Source organism: Nicotiana sylvestris, chromosome 1 (assembly GCF_000393655.2).
Source record: "Nicotiana sylvestris chromosome 1, ASM39365v2, whole genome shotgun sequence".
NCBI classification, from domain to species: Eukaryota; Viridiplantae; Streptophyta; class Magnoliopsida; order Solanales; family Solanaceae; genus Nicotiana; species Nicotiana sylvestris.
Window position 1 is genome coordinate 120,780,791 of NC_091057.1, and position 18,740 is coordinate 120,799,530.

The following is an 18,740-nucleotide window of genomic DNA, read 5'->3' on the forward strand; positions in this document are numbered from 1 at the left end:
TTTAAGATTTTCAGTAATTTTTTTTAAAGACCCGCTTGTTTCAAAATAAATGCTCAATTCATCGAGCCGTACTCATTTGGATGTTTTAAGTCTTAATCAAATGCATCGCTCTTTATTATTCATTACTATCTTTCATATTTTTCTTTCTACAATGTTATTGTTACTTTTCCTGATAAATCGGTGGCTGTGACATGTAATGAGGCAACACAACATGAGAATAGTGATTCAGATGAAGAAGATGAGATACCTAAGGAAGTTTTCAGGGAGGTTGAAAACTTTGAGAATAAGCCTAAGTCTAACCTAGACGAAATCTAAGCAGTAAATTTGGGGACGCTGAGACCATCAAGGAGACTCGCATCAGCATTCACTTATCACCGATAGAGAAAGAGGAGTACATTCATTTCTTAAAGGAGTATGAAGACATTTTTGCATGGTCGTACGATGATATGACCGGTTTGAGCACGTCCATAGTGGCTCACAAATTGCCTACTAATCACATGTGTCCGCTGGGGAAGCAGAAACTCAGAAAGTTTAAACCAGATATGAGCCTGAAGATCAAGGAGGAAGTTACTAAGAAGATCAAAGCCAAAGTTCTCAGGGTTGTTGAGTACCCAACCTGGTTAGCCAATATTGTGCCAGTTCCGAAGAAAGATGGGAAAGTCATAGTATGTGTTGACTATCGGGATTTAAATAGAGCAAGTCCCAAGTACGTCTTTCCACTACAAACATACACAACCTGATCGACAATTGCGCCAAGCATGAACTCCAATCCTTTGTAGATTGATTCGCAGGTTATCACCAGATCTGGATGGATGAAGAAGACGTAGAGAAAACTGCTTTTATTACACCATAGGGGTATACTGCTACAAGATGATACCATTCGGTTTAAAGAATGTTGGGGCTACCTACATGAGAGCCATGACAACCATTTTCCATGATATGATACACAAAGAAATAGAGGTGTATGTGGACGATGTCATTATCAAATCCAGGAAGGTCGCGGATCACATAACGGACTTGAGAAAGTTCTTTAACAGGTTAAGGATGTACAACTTGAAACTGAACCCCACAAAGTGTGCATTTAGGGTTCCCGCAGGAAAGTTACTAGGTTTCATTGTCATTCGTCGAGGGATCGAGCTAGATCCATCTAAAGTCAAAGCTATTCAGGAATTACCACCATTGAGGAGCAAAAAAGGACGTGATGAGTTTCCTAGGACGTCTTAACTATATCAGTCGCTTCATGGCACAATCTATAGTTATATGTGAATCTATCTTCAATATGTTGAGGAAATATGCCGAAACAAGCTGGACAGAGGATTGTCAGAAAGCTTTCGACAAAATCAAGGAGTACCTGTTCACGCCACCAGTTCTGGTCCTGCCAGAACTAGGACGGCCTTTGCTACTCTATCTATCTGTATCTGATGAAGCATTCGGATGTGTTATAGGATAACATGTCGAGACAAAGAGGTAGGAGCAAGCCATATACTACTTGAGTAAGAAGTTCACGCCTTATGAAGTACGGTACTCTTTGCTAGAACGCACTTGTTGTGCTTTGACCTGGACGGCCCAGAAGTTGAGGCATTACTTTTGTGCCTATACCACATACCTCATATCAAGAATGGACCCTTTGAAGTACATATTTCAGAAACCCATGCCAACTGGAAAGCTAGCCAAGTGGCAGATACTGTTGAGTGAGTTCAATATTGTCTACATAACTCGAAAAATGGTCAAAGGGCAAGCATTGGCAGATCATCTTGCTGAAAATCCAGTGGGAGGAGAATACGAACCCTTGAAAATATATTTTCCTGATGAAGGGGTGTCATTTGTAGGAGAGGAAATTACCGAGGCATACAACGGTTGGAGAATGTTCTTTGATGGAGCTGCAAATTTCAAAGGAGTGGGCATTGGAGCAGTTTTAGTATTAGAAACAGGTCAACATTATCTGGCATCTGCTAAACTCAGATTTCCCTGTACCAACAACATGGCAGAATATGAAGCTTGTATACTTGGACTCAATATGGCAATCGACATGAATATCCAAAAGCTGCGGGTAATCGGTGATTCAGATTTGCTTATGCACTAGGTACAAGGAGAGTGGGCCACCAAGAATTCCAAGATATTGCCATATCTACACCATGTACAGGAATTGAGAAAGAGGTTCACGAAAATAGAATTTTGGCATGTTTCCAAAATTCAGAATGAGTTTGCGGATGCATTGGCCACTTTGTCATCCATGATACGACATCCAGATAAGAATTTATTGATCTTATCCCAGTGAGAATTCATAATCAGCTGTCGTATTGTGCCCATGTTGAAGAAGAAACAGGTGAAAGATCTTGGTTTCATGATATCAAAGAGTATTTGGCGAAAGGAGAATATCCGGAGCATGCAAATCACACTCAGAAATGCACACCCCGGAGATTTTCCAATCACTTATTCCACAGTGGAGGAAACTTGTACAGAAGAACCCCTAATTTGGGATTGCTAAGATGTGTCGATGCAAAAGAAGCTTCTAAACTACTTGAGGACATATATGCTGGGAGTTGCGACCCGCACATGAATGGTTTTTCCTTGGCCAAGAAGATACTTAGGGCCGGTTACCTTTGGATGACTATGGAGACAGATTGCGTCCAGCATATCCGCAAATGCTACCAATGTTAAGTGCACGCCGATATGATAAAAGTGCCGCCAAACGAGCTCAATGCAACAAGCTCACCTTGGCTATTCGCCACCTGGGGAATGGATGTCATCAGTCCGATCGAGCCCACTGCTTCAAACGGGCACAGGTTTATTCAGGTAGCCATTGATTACTTCAAAAAATGGGTAGAGACTGCATCTTACAAAGATATAACCAAGAAAATCGTCGCAGACTTTGTCAAATATCGTATTGTTTGTCGATTCGGAGTTCCCAAGTCCATTGTTAATGATAATGCTGCCAATCAATAGTGATCTGATGAAAGCCATGTGTGAAACATTCCAAATCAAGCACAAGAATTCCACAGCCTGTAGACCTCAGATGAATGGAGCTATTGAAGCTGCTAACAAAAACATCAAGAAGATACTAAGGAAGATGGTAGAAAACCACAAGCAATGGCATGATAAACTACCCTTTGCTTTGTTGGGATACTGCACAACAGTTCACACATCAATCGGGGCAACTCCCTATATGCTGGTTTATGGTACCGAAGTTGTCATCCAAGCCGAGGTGGAGATCCCTTCTTTAATGATCATACAGGAAGCCGAACTCAGCAATGCAAAATAGATAAGGAGTCGCTATGAGCAATTGTCCCTTATAGATGGAAAAAGGATGAACACAATATGTCACGGTAAACGTTACCAGAACAGAATGTCCAGATCTTTCAATAAAAGGGTCAAGCCAAGGCAGTTTGCACCAGGACAGTTGGTGCTGAAGAAGATCTTCCCACATCAAGATGAAGCAAAAGGGAAATTCTCTCCCAATTGACAAGGTCCTTACATGGTTCACAGGGTGCTGACAGGAGGAGCGCTCATACTTGCATAAGTGGATAGAGAAGTTTGGCCAAAATCAATTCAGACGCAGTCAAAAGATACTATGCTCAGACTATTTACATTTCCTCGTCTGATGTAATTGAACTACGCTCGACCTGATTCATGTTTAAGAGGGGATACGTAGGAAGCCCTATGGGTTCGTTCATATCATAATAAAATTTCCATTTTTCCCCACGATCAGAAACTAGGGCTGAATTTTGAGGAGGACCCTCAAAATTTCGGAGTAAGTCCAGCCGATTCCGTCACATGCCAGAAAGTCAGAAATTGGCTAAAACATTAAGGCAGAATTTTGAAAGGGATTCTAAAAATTTCGAGGAAGGGTTGACAAGTCTCGTTACTCGCAAACGGCCGAAGAATCATCCACTAAACTGGGGCAAAATTTTAAGGAGAACCTCAAAATTCTAACATGGGAAAGCTGCAATGTCTCTGAAATATTTTATAGTCATTAGTTAATCTAAAATTACTTGTTTCTAAAACAACTCTATTTTTTCAATAATTATTTTCGAAACTCTACTTTTTCGTAACAGTCAGGTGTTACCCAGGGAAACTCAAACGAGGCCTCCAGAACGGAGCAAAGCAAGGTCAGCGAACAAAGACACGAACCAACCTCCCCTTTCACAAAACTTACAATTTTTCTTTGAGCGCAGGCACATCTGACGTAGCGATAGAATTTGCGAACATGTATACACAAAGCAAAATCACTATCAAACAGGACATCACACTTGCCTCCATACCTACATGAGGCTAATCTTTGCCTCCACACCTACATGAGGCTAATCCTTGCCTCCATATTTGCATAAGGCTAATCCTTGCCTCCCTATCTGCATGAGGCTAATCCTTGCCTTCATATTTGCATGAAGCTAATCCTTGTCTCTATATTTGCATGAGGCTAATCCTTACCTCCATATCTACATGAGGCTAATCCCTGCCTCCACACGTGCATGAGGCTAGTCCCTGCCTCCACACCTGCATGAGGCTAATCCCTGCCTCCACACCTACATGAGGCTAATCCTTGCATCCATATTTGCATTAGGCTAATCCTTGCCTCCATATTTGCATGAGCTTAATCCTTGCCTCCATATCTGCATGAGGCTAATCCCTGCCTCCACATCTGCATGAGGCTAATCTCTGCCTCCACACATGCATAAGGCTAATCCCTGCCTCCTTATTTGTATGAGGCTAATCCCTGCCTCCATATCTGTATGAGGCTAATCCCTGCCTTCATATCTACATGAGGCTAATCCCTGCCTCCATATCTGCATGAGGCTAATCCCTGCCTCTATATCTGTATGAGGCTAATCCATGCCTCATGCATGAGTCTAATACCTGCCTCCATATTTGCATGAGGCTAATCCATGCCTCCATATTTGCATGAGGCTAATCCTTGCCTCCATAATCTGCGTGAGGCTAATCCCTGTCTCCATACCTGCATGAGGCTAATCCCTACCTCCATATCTGCATGAGGCTAATCCCTGCCACCATATTTGTACAAGGCTAATCCACATCTGCGTGAGGCTAATCCCTGCCTCCATATTTGCACAAGGCTAATCCTTGCCTCCACACCTGCATGAGGCTAATCCTTGCCTCCATATCTGCATGAGCCTAATCCCTGCCTCCACATTTGCATGGGGACTAAGAATTTTCCCTCCTTGCATAAATATCATTCTATTTCGGTACTATCTATTTGATTTTCGATCAGGCTATGCTCCACCCTTTATTTCAAAAGACTAAGCCTTGTCTTGTTAACATCATATTATTGCATATCATAGGCTGAAATATTGTCAATCTATCCAAAGTTGTCATAGGCTAAAGGCATCATCCTCATAGCTAGGAAGACACCATGCCATGGCCTGAGGATCTCTCAAATTTGCATATCATAATACAAAGGCGTCATGGTTCGGAGGCACCATCTTCATGGCCCGAGAACATCATTTCATGGCCCACGAATCCCTCACTAAACGATTCATGGCCTAGGACATCATGGTCTGAGGACGTCATCCTTAACCATCCGAAGACAACTTTCATGGTCCAAAGGGAATCTGCATCATGTTTAAATTTTTTCGCACAAATACATGTTTGTAGAATATCTTTATCTGCAGGTGACCAGTAAGCAACCGTTATCCTAGCAGGAGTGACCTCGCTCCATTTCCTTCAACTATCTCAAACTTTACTGTTCACCAAAACCACTCCTGCATCCATTCCAAAATCTCGTGTCCGTTCTTGTAATGACTTCATCGGTATATTCCGCCAATGAATCCAGAACTACACATGGCCTGATTCATGTAAAACCAGAGATATGTAGGCAGCTCACAGACCATAGTCCGGCCTCTATCATTCAAAGCATCCCATTCGGTCAAAATTGGCCATCATTTCTTTACCCGAAAACTCTTTCATCCTTCCCGGGTAAAGAGGGGCAGCTGTTGATACCCAATGTTTCCTGCATATGCTTTAATTATGCATACATACTTTCAGAACATTGTACACACATTTAGAAACTTGCACAAGTATTTTTAGATTTTTTCTATAATTTTTAAAAGCCTTAAATCAATTCATTTCTACATTTTTAATTATATAAATAGTCAATAATTATCCCTCATATTACTTTATGATGATTTAATCATCTAAATTCATCATTTATGCTCATATAAGTATTCAAATATTTTAATTATATTTATTAATTGCATTCGCATTTTTTAGACTACAATTGCATATTTTGCAATAATAGCTCATACATATGCATAATTACATTATCTATATAGAAAATAACTTTTTATATTTTTATAATTCTAAGTAATCATTTTAAATTATATTCATGAATAAAAATAATTTTGTCATTTAATTAGCTATTTTTACAAATTATTTTATTAATAAATTGGATATTTAACAAATACCCTCTTTAATTATGTTTAAATTCGGACCCCCAGCCCAATTCAAATTAAACCAGGCCCAAAATCTACCCATCCCAAACCCCTTTATCTACCCGACCCATTTCTTCTTAAATCCTGGTCGTTGATCATTTTTATCAACTATCCAGATCTTCCCTTACCTAAATTAAACTAACCTGTAACCCCAAACTCTAATCATTTTACCACCCTCCCCCGCCGTCATATATTCCTCTCCTCTCTCAAATGCTCTAAAAATCTAACCATAACTCACCCTCATCGCCATTCATCTGCTACCATTCATGGTGGTTTCTACACCTATGGCCCTTTTTTCCTGTTTCAGGCTATTCCGGTTCGATTTCGAGTAAGATCTTCCTATTTCGCCTTAAACCTATGGGTTTCTAAGCCTACTTCTTCATCTCTGTGTTGTATTTCTCGAAACCTAATTTCATCCTTTGAACTTCCTAGATCTGTGCAAGATCTGAGATGGATCGAACCTATTTCACATGAGTTTTACAAGAACCTTCTGATTTTCGAATGGTTTTCCATTTTTTTAGGGTTTCCCAAAAATTTCTTTCTCCAAAACGTTTTGCTAATTTTGAGTATTTGATCTTCTATTCTTATGTGTTTTTAATCGATTTCGTAAAGTTTGCTTTAACCATAGCTAGTTTATGCTAAAACCCCCCAATTTTTCGACATTTTGTTTGGATTCTGAGTTTGTCCGGGTTACTTGTGCATTGACTTCGTTATATGCTTTGGTTCCTATGATTTTTCTTTAGCTTAATTCAGTGTCTTGTGATTTTTTTTATCCTAATGTGCCTCTATTAAGGTTCTTGGTTCGACTCTTCTACTGATTCTATGTGTCTATATTCATTTTGTCTATTCATGGTAAACACATATTTTCTCCTTAAATCAGTGTTGTTTTGAATTCTTGATTTACCAATTTGTTTCGTTAAAACCTATATGTTGAGTCTTGATTGTTCCTTTATTTGCAGCCTTATTTAGTTTCTTGCCTTATTTGAATTGTCTGCGATACTTGCTGATTCTTACTAATTGTTTTCTTAATTAAACCCCCAGTTATTTACCCCAATTACCCATTATATGTTTAAGTTTCACTCGATTCTTCTTTCCTTGAATATATTCTACCTTTACCAATGGGTAATTACCCTTAATTAAGGGAAAATTATGCTAATTTGTATATAATTGATTTTGTGGCTTCCTTAATTTGTTGAATGATTGATTCCCTTTACCTTATTCTCCTTGCTCTTAACTACTATATATACTCTCCTTTACTCCTCACTTCGGGACACGAACATTTTAGTTTATCAACACTCTCACGCTCTCAAAAGCTCGTTATTCTCTTGTGTTACTTGCAATTCTTACTGACATAGCCGGTTGTAAGCTAAGGATGGCTATTAGCACCATCTATGATCTATACTCTGTATTCTCTCTTTAACTAGTATGTTCTGATTCAAATTCCAAAACTATGTGTTTCTTTGTTGTTCTAGTTATGACTTCTAATCCTGTCTATTATTTTACTATCATGTTGTTCAATGTGTGACCAGCATGCCTAGATCATACTGCCTAACTACTGTCTCACTTAGTATATTGAAGTCTGTTCTGTTAGAGACTATGAGTAGTTTATTTACCCACAAGGATTTGTTTACTGTTTAGCATGCCCAATCCTGCTTTGAGATAATTGCATGAATCCTGTTTGTTCACTAGCATGTCCAAGATACATTGTTTGTTTACTGTCATGCCCAGCATGTCTAAATTCTGCTTGTTCTATATGTGATTAGTATTTCTAAACTTGGAATTCTTCATGAAGTGCCTGCCTAGTTTGTTCATCTGAGTCTTACCTACTCTACTTTACTAATGAGATCCTGTTAAGGCATCTAGCCCTTCAAAATACTCTAGTTGTGTGTATTGGTCATGTCCAAGACCTATGTGTTCTCAACATGTCTTTGTTGTGATCTTTGTAACTAACTTGTCAATTCTACAACTTCTTAAGAAATTTGTGTATCTGTTTGCTTATACACTAGGGTGTATTCTATGTGTCCCCCCAACCCCCCCCCCCCTTCTCTCTCCATGTGTGGAATCTGTTTGCCCCAAAATGTTTCTGAAACTGTTTGTTCTGTGACTTGCATTCTGATTTCAAAAAAATGTTTTCATTACTTTTCTCAAACTGTTTACCACCCTAACTAGTACTTGTTTCAGAACTTTTTTCCCTCTTTCTGTTGTTTACCAAAACACTTTCAAATCATGTCAAGCATTCTCACTTATTCTTAGGTTATTAAGTTCTGCCCCTCTGGTACGTGTACTGCTTAAAGGTCCCTAAGATCTCTCTGAACTCTGGCATATCAGGGCTGGCTTTTCCACAGTGCACATAAATCAGTCCTTATTTAAGAAAGGTCTGGGTGTGAGCACTGCACGGGATCCTTGAGGTCCTTAGGGAACTCTGACACACCTAGACATGAAATTGGCTATGCAACTTTAATTGATATCACTAGAAAGCATGCCTATAGGATCTGAATTGCCCGCTTTGGAATTGTTTACTGGTTTACCGCATTCCTGATTAATGATTAGATACCATGCTCATAGGACATCACTATTACATGCCTAGGCAAGCCTATAGGGCGATTAAAAATCTTGCAAAGCTAAGCTTTGTTATTTGTGACTGCTCATATTTAATAGGTATAAAATCAATAGGCAAACTGAATAGGTTTCTAACACTTTGGTCCTAACTCAATACTGCATATTCTATGCTAACCTAGATATCCTGTTCTAGGGCTTCTCTTAAATACCTGAAACTATGTTTAAGACGTGCACTTGCTTGCTCTGTTTTTAGAGGTAAAACTTGAGCCTTTAATTGTTCCATCTTTGGTCCAATCCTAATTATTTTGGTTGTCGCCTAGATTTTTCTCCTTTAAGTACCTTAGGATAGTCTAGAACTACCCAAACTAGAGGTCCTAAATACCTCAGGGCCACAAGGAAGGAACGGGTAGTGCACGCATAGGATATCTTTAAGGTTGTTGTAACGCTTTAGGCTATGACCAAGGGGAGGGAATTGGGTAGTAAGAAAATTATGACTGCGCGCTAATGTCACGTGTAGCCCCTCATTGAGGAGTGATTACCAGGCATTGCATGGGTATGATCCTGTAGGCTAACCAACCTAGGACTCCTCTTTCCCAATTCCTATATGTTTAAATTTGATGAACATCCTTTTCTTTACATAGTATATATATATACAAGATTGTTCAAACTTCTCCCTTACTTCCATTTCCGGAATCATACATGTGTTTAGAATGTGAAAACATGCCTTTATTTGCAAATATGTGTTGAAATTGTAAAATGACTAATTCACATAGTTTAAGTTCGACCGGGAGCCACCGTTGTGGACCGCGAGGGGTTCTTAACACCTTCCTCTCAAGGTTATTTCGAGTCCTTACCCTAATATCTGGCGATGTAAACTAGTTACATGAGTTAATTGCTCTAGGTGTCCTAACACACCATAATATATTAGGTGGCGACTCTCCAAATACCCAATTCCTAAAAGGAAACGAGTTGTTCCCAATGAATGTTGAAACCCGGACTTTCCCGTCAAAAGGGAAAAAAGGGGGCGCGACAAATATGGTCGTAGCCTTCGGGTATGCCTATTGGACTTATTCCCAGATAACATTTTGAACTTGTTCGAAATGTTAGTCCCCGAGTACAATGGCCTTGGCCTATGTGTCAAGGGGTGCCTCTTTGAGGTCTTATGAATTTGAGTTTAGAAAACTCGAATGTGTTAGCTGTCGATGACAGTCCTCGAGTGTTCGAGGTGTATTTGAATTTGGCCCATGAGACATTTCTCACAAAATCACAAGTATGGAGCTCGTATAGTAGCAAATTTCTTTGAGACACAAAGCGTTTGATATAGAAAGAATGCTTATTTGAATAATTCATATATGCATACATGTTTTGCCATTGGGGCTACAACTATTCTATATGGACATGGTTCATCCGCCCGTTTGGCCCATTATAAGGTTTTCCTATCGAAACCCTTTGACATGAAGTATTTTCCTTGAAAATATTACCCCCGAGGGTGATGCCCCCCAGTATTCGAAGTTTATTGAAAAGGAACCTTGGATACTGTTGAATTTTCCTCAGGTAGCACATAATTATTGCCTCGTTAGAAACCTCATCGGAAAACCCATTCAGGATAGAAACTGATTTAAGGGAAAAGAGTGCAATGCATGCTTTAAAACCTAAGACCTTTATGCTGAAGAGTTTCCTCGATGCCTCGATCAAACAGCTGCAAGAAGTTAGTACTAAATACAAATGGAAAAGGGAGAGAGTCATACCTTATCAATAATATCGTTTGAGTAGTGATCCGTTCTAATTGTTCGGCAATTGTTCGCCTTCCATCGTGACAAGTTTGTAAGATCCCTTTCCGATGACATCGATGATTCGATACGGTCCTTCCCAATTTGGGCCTAGTTTTCCTTCATTTGGGTCTCGAGTATTGAGGGGGACTTTCCTTAGAACTAAGTCCCTGATTCCGAAGTGGCGAGGATTGGCTCTTCTGTTGTAATATCTCTCGATTCTTTGCTTCTTTGCATCCATCCGAACAAGTGTAGCTTCTCGTTTTTCATCCAATAGTCCGAGGCTAGCACTTATGGCCTCATGATTTGATTCCTCCGTTGCATGTCGAAATCTAGCGCTAGGTTCCCCGACCTCGACTGGAATTAAGGACTTGAGGCTATATACTAAGGAGAACGAGGTTTCCCTCGTGCTGTATTTCGACGTTGTTCGATATGCCCAAAGAACTTCGGGTAGAACTCCTCTCCATTTCCCTTTAGTGTCATTCAACCTTTTCTTTAAGTTTTGAATGATAGTCTTGTTCGTCGATTCGGCCTGTCTGTTTCCACTTGGGTGATACGGCGTTGATAAGATCCTTTTTATTTTGTGTTCCTCGAGGAACTCTGTTACCTTTATGCCGATGAATTGCTTTCCGTTGTAGCATACAATTTCAGCAAGTATCCCAAATCGACACATGATGTGGTCCTAGATGAAGTCTATAACTTCTTTTTCACTGACCTTCTTGAAGGCATGTGCTTCCACCCATTTGGAAAAGTAGTTAGTTATAAACAAAATGAATTTATCTTTACCTGGGGCCATTGGCAGAGGGACGATGATATTCATTCCCCATTTCATGAATGGCCATGGGGATAGGACTGAATGAAGTTGTTCCCCGGGCTAATGGATCATCGGTGCAAACTTTTGACATTTATCACATTTTTGAACAAACTCCTTAGTGTCTTTTTCCATGCTATCCCAATAGTTTCCTACTCTAATGATTTTGTGAATCAAAAATTTGATGCCAGAGTGGTTCCACAAGTGCCTTCATGAACCTCTCATAAAACATAATCGGTGTCTCCCGGCCCCAAACATATTGCCAATGGTCCATCGAACGTCCTTCTGTATAATGTTCCATCCTCATCCAACGTGAATCGGGCAGCTTTGGTTCGTAGGGCCCTCGACTCTTTAGGGCCCGATGGGAGCTTTCTATTCTTTAGATATTCGATATATTTATTCCTCCAATCCTAGGTCAATCTTGTAGAATTTATCTCGGCATGACTCTCCCCGACCACAGATCTCGATAACTGGACGACAGTCCCAGGGATAATATCATCTTCCTCGACTTATGATCCCAAATTTGCAAGTGCATCGACCTCGCTGATTTATTCTCGAGGTATGTGATCCAGAGTCCACTCCTTAAAGTGGTGCAAAGTCACCTGTAGCTTATCCAAATACCTTTGCATTCTATCCTCTCAAACTTCAAAGCTACTGTTTACTTGGTTCACAACCAATAAAGAGTCACACTTGGCTTCAATGACTTCTGCCCCCAAGTTTTTAGCTAGCTCAAGACCTGAAACCATGTCCTCATACTCTACCTCATTGTTAGTTAACCTAGAAGTTTTGATAGTGCTACATGTGGGTAGCTTCAAAACGATGCCCAACCCGGACCTCTTCACATTAGAAGCACCGTCTGTGAAAAGGTTCCATACCCCTGATGATGTACCCGACTTTAACAAGTGTTCCTTTTTAACTTCAAGTACGAGGCTTGGCCTAAAATTGGCCACAAAGTCCGCTAAAATTTGAGACTTGATGGCCGTATAGGGTTGATACTCGATATCGTACCCACTAAGTTCTACGACCCATTTGGCCAATCAACCCAAAAGTTCGAGTTTGTGCAAAATATTACGAAGTGGGTAAGTGGTTAACACATATATTAGATGACATTAAAAGTATGGTTTCAATTTCTTAGAAGCGCTTATTAGTGCAAGTGCTAATTTCTCTAAGTGTGGATATCTAGTTTCTGCTTCCCCTAAGGTTCGACTTACATAGTAAACAAGAAATTGCATACCTTGGTCTTCTCGAACTAGGACGCCACTTACCGCGATTTCCGACACTGCCAAGTATAAGTAGAGTTTCTCATCTTCCTTTGGGGTGTGAACCAATGGTGGGCTAGATAGATATCGTTTTAATTCCTCTAATGCTTGTTGGCACTCTGGGGTCTAGGTGAAATCATTCTTCTTCTTGAGTAAAGAGAAAAATCTGTGGCTTCAATCTGACGACCTCGAGATAAATCGGCCTAAAGAAGTTATCCGCCTAGTTAGTCTCTGTATGGCTTTTACGCTGTCCACAATGGTGATGGCCTTGATTTTATTGGGGTTGATCTCGATCCCCCGATTTGACACTATGAAGCCTAGGAACTTGCCCGAGCCAACCCCAAAATCACATTTCTCGGGGTTGAGTTCATGTTGTATTTCCTCAAAATCTCGAATGTTTCCTGCAAATGAGCCAAATGGTCCTCTGCGCATAGGGACTTAACTAGTATGTCATCAATATAAACTTCCATTGACTTGCCTATTTATTCTTCGAACATCTTTTTTACTAAGCATTGATAAGTAGCTCCTGCATTTTTTTGCCCGAAGGGCATTACATTGTAACAATATCTTCAATATTTGGTGATAAATGAGGTCTTCTCCCGGTCTTCCGGGTTTATTTGAATTTGATTGTACCCGAAATAGGCATCAAGAAATGTAAGGATCTTGTGGCCAACCGTGGCATCGATCAAGCGATCGATGTTAGGTAGTGGTAAAGAGTATTTAGGGTATGCCTTTTTCAAATCCTTGTAATCTACTCATATTCTAAGTTTGTTCCCTTTTTTAGGGACTACGACTACATTGGCTAACCATTCAGGGTATTTTACCTCCCGAATAGACCATATTTTGAGAAGTTTAGTTACCTCGTCCTTTATGAATGCATGCTTTACCTCGGACTGGGGCCTTCTCTTTTGTTTCACTGGTTTGTACCTGGGGTCGAGGCTTAGCCGATGCGTTGTTATCTCTAGTGGGATCTCTGTAACGTCTAAATGGGACCAATCAAAACAATCTATGTTAGTGATAAGAAATTGAATAAGCTTTTTCCTAAGTTCGGGGGTTAACCCTGTTCCTAAGTATACCTTTCGCTCGGGCAGATGCTCGATCAATGTAACATTTTCCAGCTCCTCCATAGTTGATTTGGTAGCATTAGAGTCTTCGGTAACAATAAAGGTTCGAGGAGTTAGAAAATCCTCCTCTTCTTCTTCTATCTCCTGCTTTCCCAATTCAGTTGAGGCTGGTGGCTGTGATTGTTATTTGGTTCCCTATCTACCTTTGATGTTTGACCTTTCCGGAGTTGATAATGTCGATATTGGTATAACCTCGTCAACTGCAAACATTTCCTTTCCCATATGCTACTCCTCGAACACTATTTTCACTCCTTCCGATGTTGGGGATTTCATCATTTGCTGGAGAGTTGAAGGAACCGCCCTCATGTTGTGAATCCAGGGCCTTCCGAGTAGGGCATTGTATCTCGTGTCGAACTCGATCATGTGGAATTTGGTATCTTGAATGGTTCCAGCCATGTTCACTGGTGGAATAATCTCACCTTTAGTTATTACAATTTGATCTTGTAGGCCGAGTTGCTCCACAACCCTTAATCGGATGATATTCGCCGAACTACCTAGATCCACTAAAACACGCTTAACTTGAACTTTATTTAATAAGATAGAAATTACTAGAGCATCATTATGTGGTTGAGAAATGCCTTTTGCTTCTTTGTTGTTGAACGATAAGGAGCCCTCGGGCACATAATCTCGGGTCCCCTTCTCCCTAGTAATAGATACCTTTGTGCGTTTGAATACGGGCCCTTATGGAATATCGACCCCGCCAACGATCATATGAATGACATGTTGTGATTCTTCCTGTTCATTTTTCCTGTTGGCGTCCCTGTCCCTAAAATGGTTCTTGGCTCAATCACTAAGGAACTCTCGAATGTGGCCCTCGTTGAATAGGCGGGCTACCTCCTCCCTTAATTGCCTGCAATCCTTAGTCTTGTGACTATGAATGCCATGATACTTGCATATCAAATTTGGGTTTCTTTGGGAAGGATCGGTTGTATGGGTCTGGGCCAAAAGTATTATTGATCCTTCCGATTGCCGAGACAATGCCTAATGTATCAGCGCTAAAGTTATACTCCGATAACTGAGGTGCCTTTACGATATCGGCGTGCTTATCAAAATTACTCTTGCTCATAAGTCCCCGAGAATTTGTCTTCGATCATTCCGAGTAGGATTGAGCCCCGAGCCACTGTTTCTTCGATCTACGATATATGGCTAATATCATTCTCTGTTCGACCCTGTCTTCCTATCGATGTCCCTCGAGGCTTTAACTGCCAACCTGTTTGGATGTACTGAACTGGAGGGGGCTCCTAATTGGTCATCCTTGACCCTGATCTTCGATTGATATCGATTGTGTACATCTGCCCAAGTTACAGCTTGATACTCGACCAAAGTTTGCTTCAACTATCATGATGCTATCAAACTCTGCTCATTCAACCCCTGGTGAAAGCTTGAATGGCCCAATCATTTGTGACTGGTGGTAATTCCATGCACTCCATTTGAAATCGGGACACAAACTCCCTCAGCATTTCGCTATCCCTTTGTCTTATCTTAAAACGTCTTATTTTTTATTGCAACCTTTATGGCCCCGGTGTGTGCCTTCACAAAAGAATCTGCTAACATGGCAAATAAATCGATAGAATTTGGTGGCAAGTTGTGATATCAAATCATTTCTTGATAGAGTTTCCCCAAATATTTTCAACAAAACGGACTCGATCTCATCATCTTCTAAGCCATTTCCATTTATCCCGCATGTGTGTATAGTGATATGTTCATTAGGATCAGTGGTCCCGTTGTATTTCGGTATATCTGGAATACGAAACTTCTTTGGAATTGGCTTTGGAGCCGCACTCTGAGGAAAAGTCTACTGCATGAACTTTTTTTAATCCAATCCCTTTAAGATCGAGGGTGCCCCCGGTATCTAATCAAATCGGGAGTTGTATGTTTCCATTTTTTGTCATTATCTTAGATTTCTTTTCTCCCGACTCAATTCCTTTGGTGATCTCCTCAAGAATTTTCATAATTGTAGGATCAGTCCCTGGTCCGTTATTATTCGTCCTTTCCGACACTAGCTTGGTACGGCGAGTGATTTCTGGCTCGACCACACTTGGAGTTCTATGTAGACTGTGAAGCTGAGCAATAGCGGCCTTTTGAGCCTGTAGCATCTCGAATATTACTTGGATACTAACTCCCCCGTCTCATATACCCTGTATTTCTTAGCCACCAGATCGGCCTTCCCTGCGCACGCTCCTTCCGGGGTCTGCGCCTAAGTCCGCGTTCAAAGCAATGTGCGAACTAAAATCGATTGGATCAGCAATCGGCACTTCCCCAGGGTTAATCGGTGGTACACCGGCTCCTGGACCAATTACATTATCGTTTTCCCCATGAAATCCAAGACCATCATCGCCATGCTGTTAATACCCAATTTTTCCCTGTATATTTTTAACATGCAAAATACTTTCAAATAACATATGTATGCATATATAAGAACGTCCAAAATATTTTATTATTTTTTCTTAATTTTTAAAGATTTTTTAAAATCAATTTAATACCCTATTTTATCCAGAAAACCCCAATAATTATTCTCAAAATTATCATTTTGGTGACTCATTTATTGGGTTTTCATATTTTTACTAAAATATAGCTAAGATAATTTTTACATATTTTTACAAGTTTATCTAGTATTTTGTAAAGCTAAATTGTATATAATTGTAATATTAGCCTCTTTTGGATTTAATTACGTTTATATTTATAAAAATTAAGTCCAGTATTATAATTTGATAATTATATATTATAGTCATTTTAGTACATTTAATTTATTTCCAGAAATTATTTTACTATTTTTTATAAAACAATAGGTAAAAGTGGCTATTTAAATGTTAGCCCAATTTCATTTCGATTATAGCCCCAATTCGGACCCCAATTGAATTCAATTTAAACCCAGTTTTACCCTGACCCAATTCCCATTCAAACCAACCCATCACCCTTTTAAACAACCCGCCCGAATTCCCGTTTAATCCCAGCCGTTGATCGCTTAGATCAACGGCTCACATTAACCCTTTCCTAAATTAATTCCCAACTACCCCCAAACCCTAACCATTTCTTACCTACAGCTGCCTCTGAATCCCCCTTCTCTCTCAATTGTCTCTCAAACCCTAACCGCCGCCCTCAACTACCACCCGAAAACCTCCCAAATCCATGGCTTCCAAGACCATTGGAGGCTTGTATCCGCCTCCTTTGGCCTCTACGTGCCCGATTATTATGGTTTCAAGGCAAGATCATGAAAGAACTTGGTTCAAACCTGGGTCGATTTCAGTTTATGGTTGTTCTCCGGTCATCTCTGATCTTCCCCCGGCCAGTCATGGCTATTCGAGTCTGATTCTTGACTCTCCTGCTTAGATCGATGGTCCAAAGCCTTTCTCACCATTTGGGGTTCTTCTGAAACCCTAACCTTTAAGGTTCTTCCGATTTCTTTTAGATCTGTGTTTGCTCTAAACGTTTAAACATTTTTCCTCAAGGTTTCTTTTAAGACTCTACCTTCAAAACCTTTATCCTTTCCGATTAGGTTTTATGTTAAGTTGTTTGACACGTTTTGTTGTGTTTCCTTATGCTATTCTTCTACTTGAGTTTGCTTGTTAAGGGCATTAACTCCTTTCGAGGTTTCCGATTCTATTTTTGTTAGTATTTGTTTGATTTATTTGTTTTTCATCTCTAGACTCGATTGGTGGTAAAAACCCTAAAACTTTGGGTTCATTCGAGTTCTGAGACCATTTGCTGTGTTATTTACTAGTTCATCATCTCTGAATCCGATTGGTTTCAAAACCTTAATTTCTTTGGTGCCTATTCGAGCTTCTGAAGTTGTTTCACCTGTTTGAAGTTGCTCGATTGGATTTGAAATCCTTTTTGTTTCAGCATGTGTTTCTTTATGTGATTTGGTTTCTTGCAATCATTGAAACTAGACTATACTTTTCAGAAAGGGCTTTTTTATACTTGACCCTTTTGAATGCTTCTGATACTCTCTCTTATCTCTATTACTACGCTAATGAAGTTGACCTATGTGACTACCATGTTTCGATAGTTCACTGTCTACTGACTTTGTAATTGTTATTGCATGTTGCTTCTCTTTTCCTTAGTTTAGCCTCACATGCCTAATGTTTTATGCACTCTACTTATATGCAAAAACGGGACTCATGGTTCTCTCTTTGATTGACTCTGAGATCCTTGTTTCTGGGCTTGATTTGAAAACTTTCCTTAGACTTTCGATTCTCCTATTTTAACTTGGTTTATTTGCTTACTCATCGGAATCCATGTTACTCTCCTTAAATCAGTGATTTCGAAATCCTTGATTCCCTAATTTACTATGTACTGATTTTCGATTATCTCCATATTCTGCAACTTTATTTTGTCTTCTTACCTTATTTGGATTAACCGAGTATTTCAAGGATTCTTCATTAGTTGTTCCCTTAATTGAACCTCTATGTACTTACCCCTAATTGTCTATTCTGTACATGATGCTCTACTTGATTTCTTTCCTTAAATGTTTTCTGCCTATTACCGTTTAAATTTAACTCCTTAATCAAATGAAGTACTTATGCTAATTTGATTTTAATTAGTACATAGTTCCATAATTACTGCTAAAATATGATTCTTGCCTTATTTTCTACCTATTTTCAAACTATAAGTACCTTGCTCTTTCATTAGCACAAATAGACGAGACTCTTAGTTCTAAATTTACTTACACTCAAAACATTCTCTCTTGCTTCACTACTTCTACTGTGGCCTATTCAAGCGGCTGAAAGCCAAAGCTATATTTCAAAAATCCTGCTACCTTTCTATACTAC

At 39.8% G+C, this 18,740-nt stretch overlaps 1 protein-coding gene across 1 annotated transcript; it reads left to right on the forward strand.

Annotated features, from left to right (window-relative positions):
- The first annotated feature begins 1,240 nt into the window (after window positions 1-1,240).
- LOC138874100 (uncharacterized) lies at window positions 1,241-3,262 on the forward strand. The gene is made up of 3 exons (XM_070152605.1): window positions 1,241-1,414; window positions 1,646-1,918; window positions 2,870-3,262. The coding sequence occupies exons 1-3, from the start codon at window positions 1,241-1,243 to the stop codon at window positions 3,260-3,262; spliced, it is 840 nt and encodes a 279-aa protein (XP_070008706.1).
- The last annotated feature ends 15,478 nt before the right edge of the window (window positions 3,263-18,740 follow it).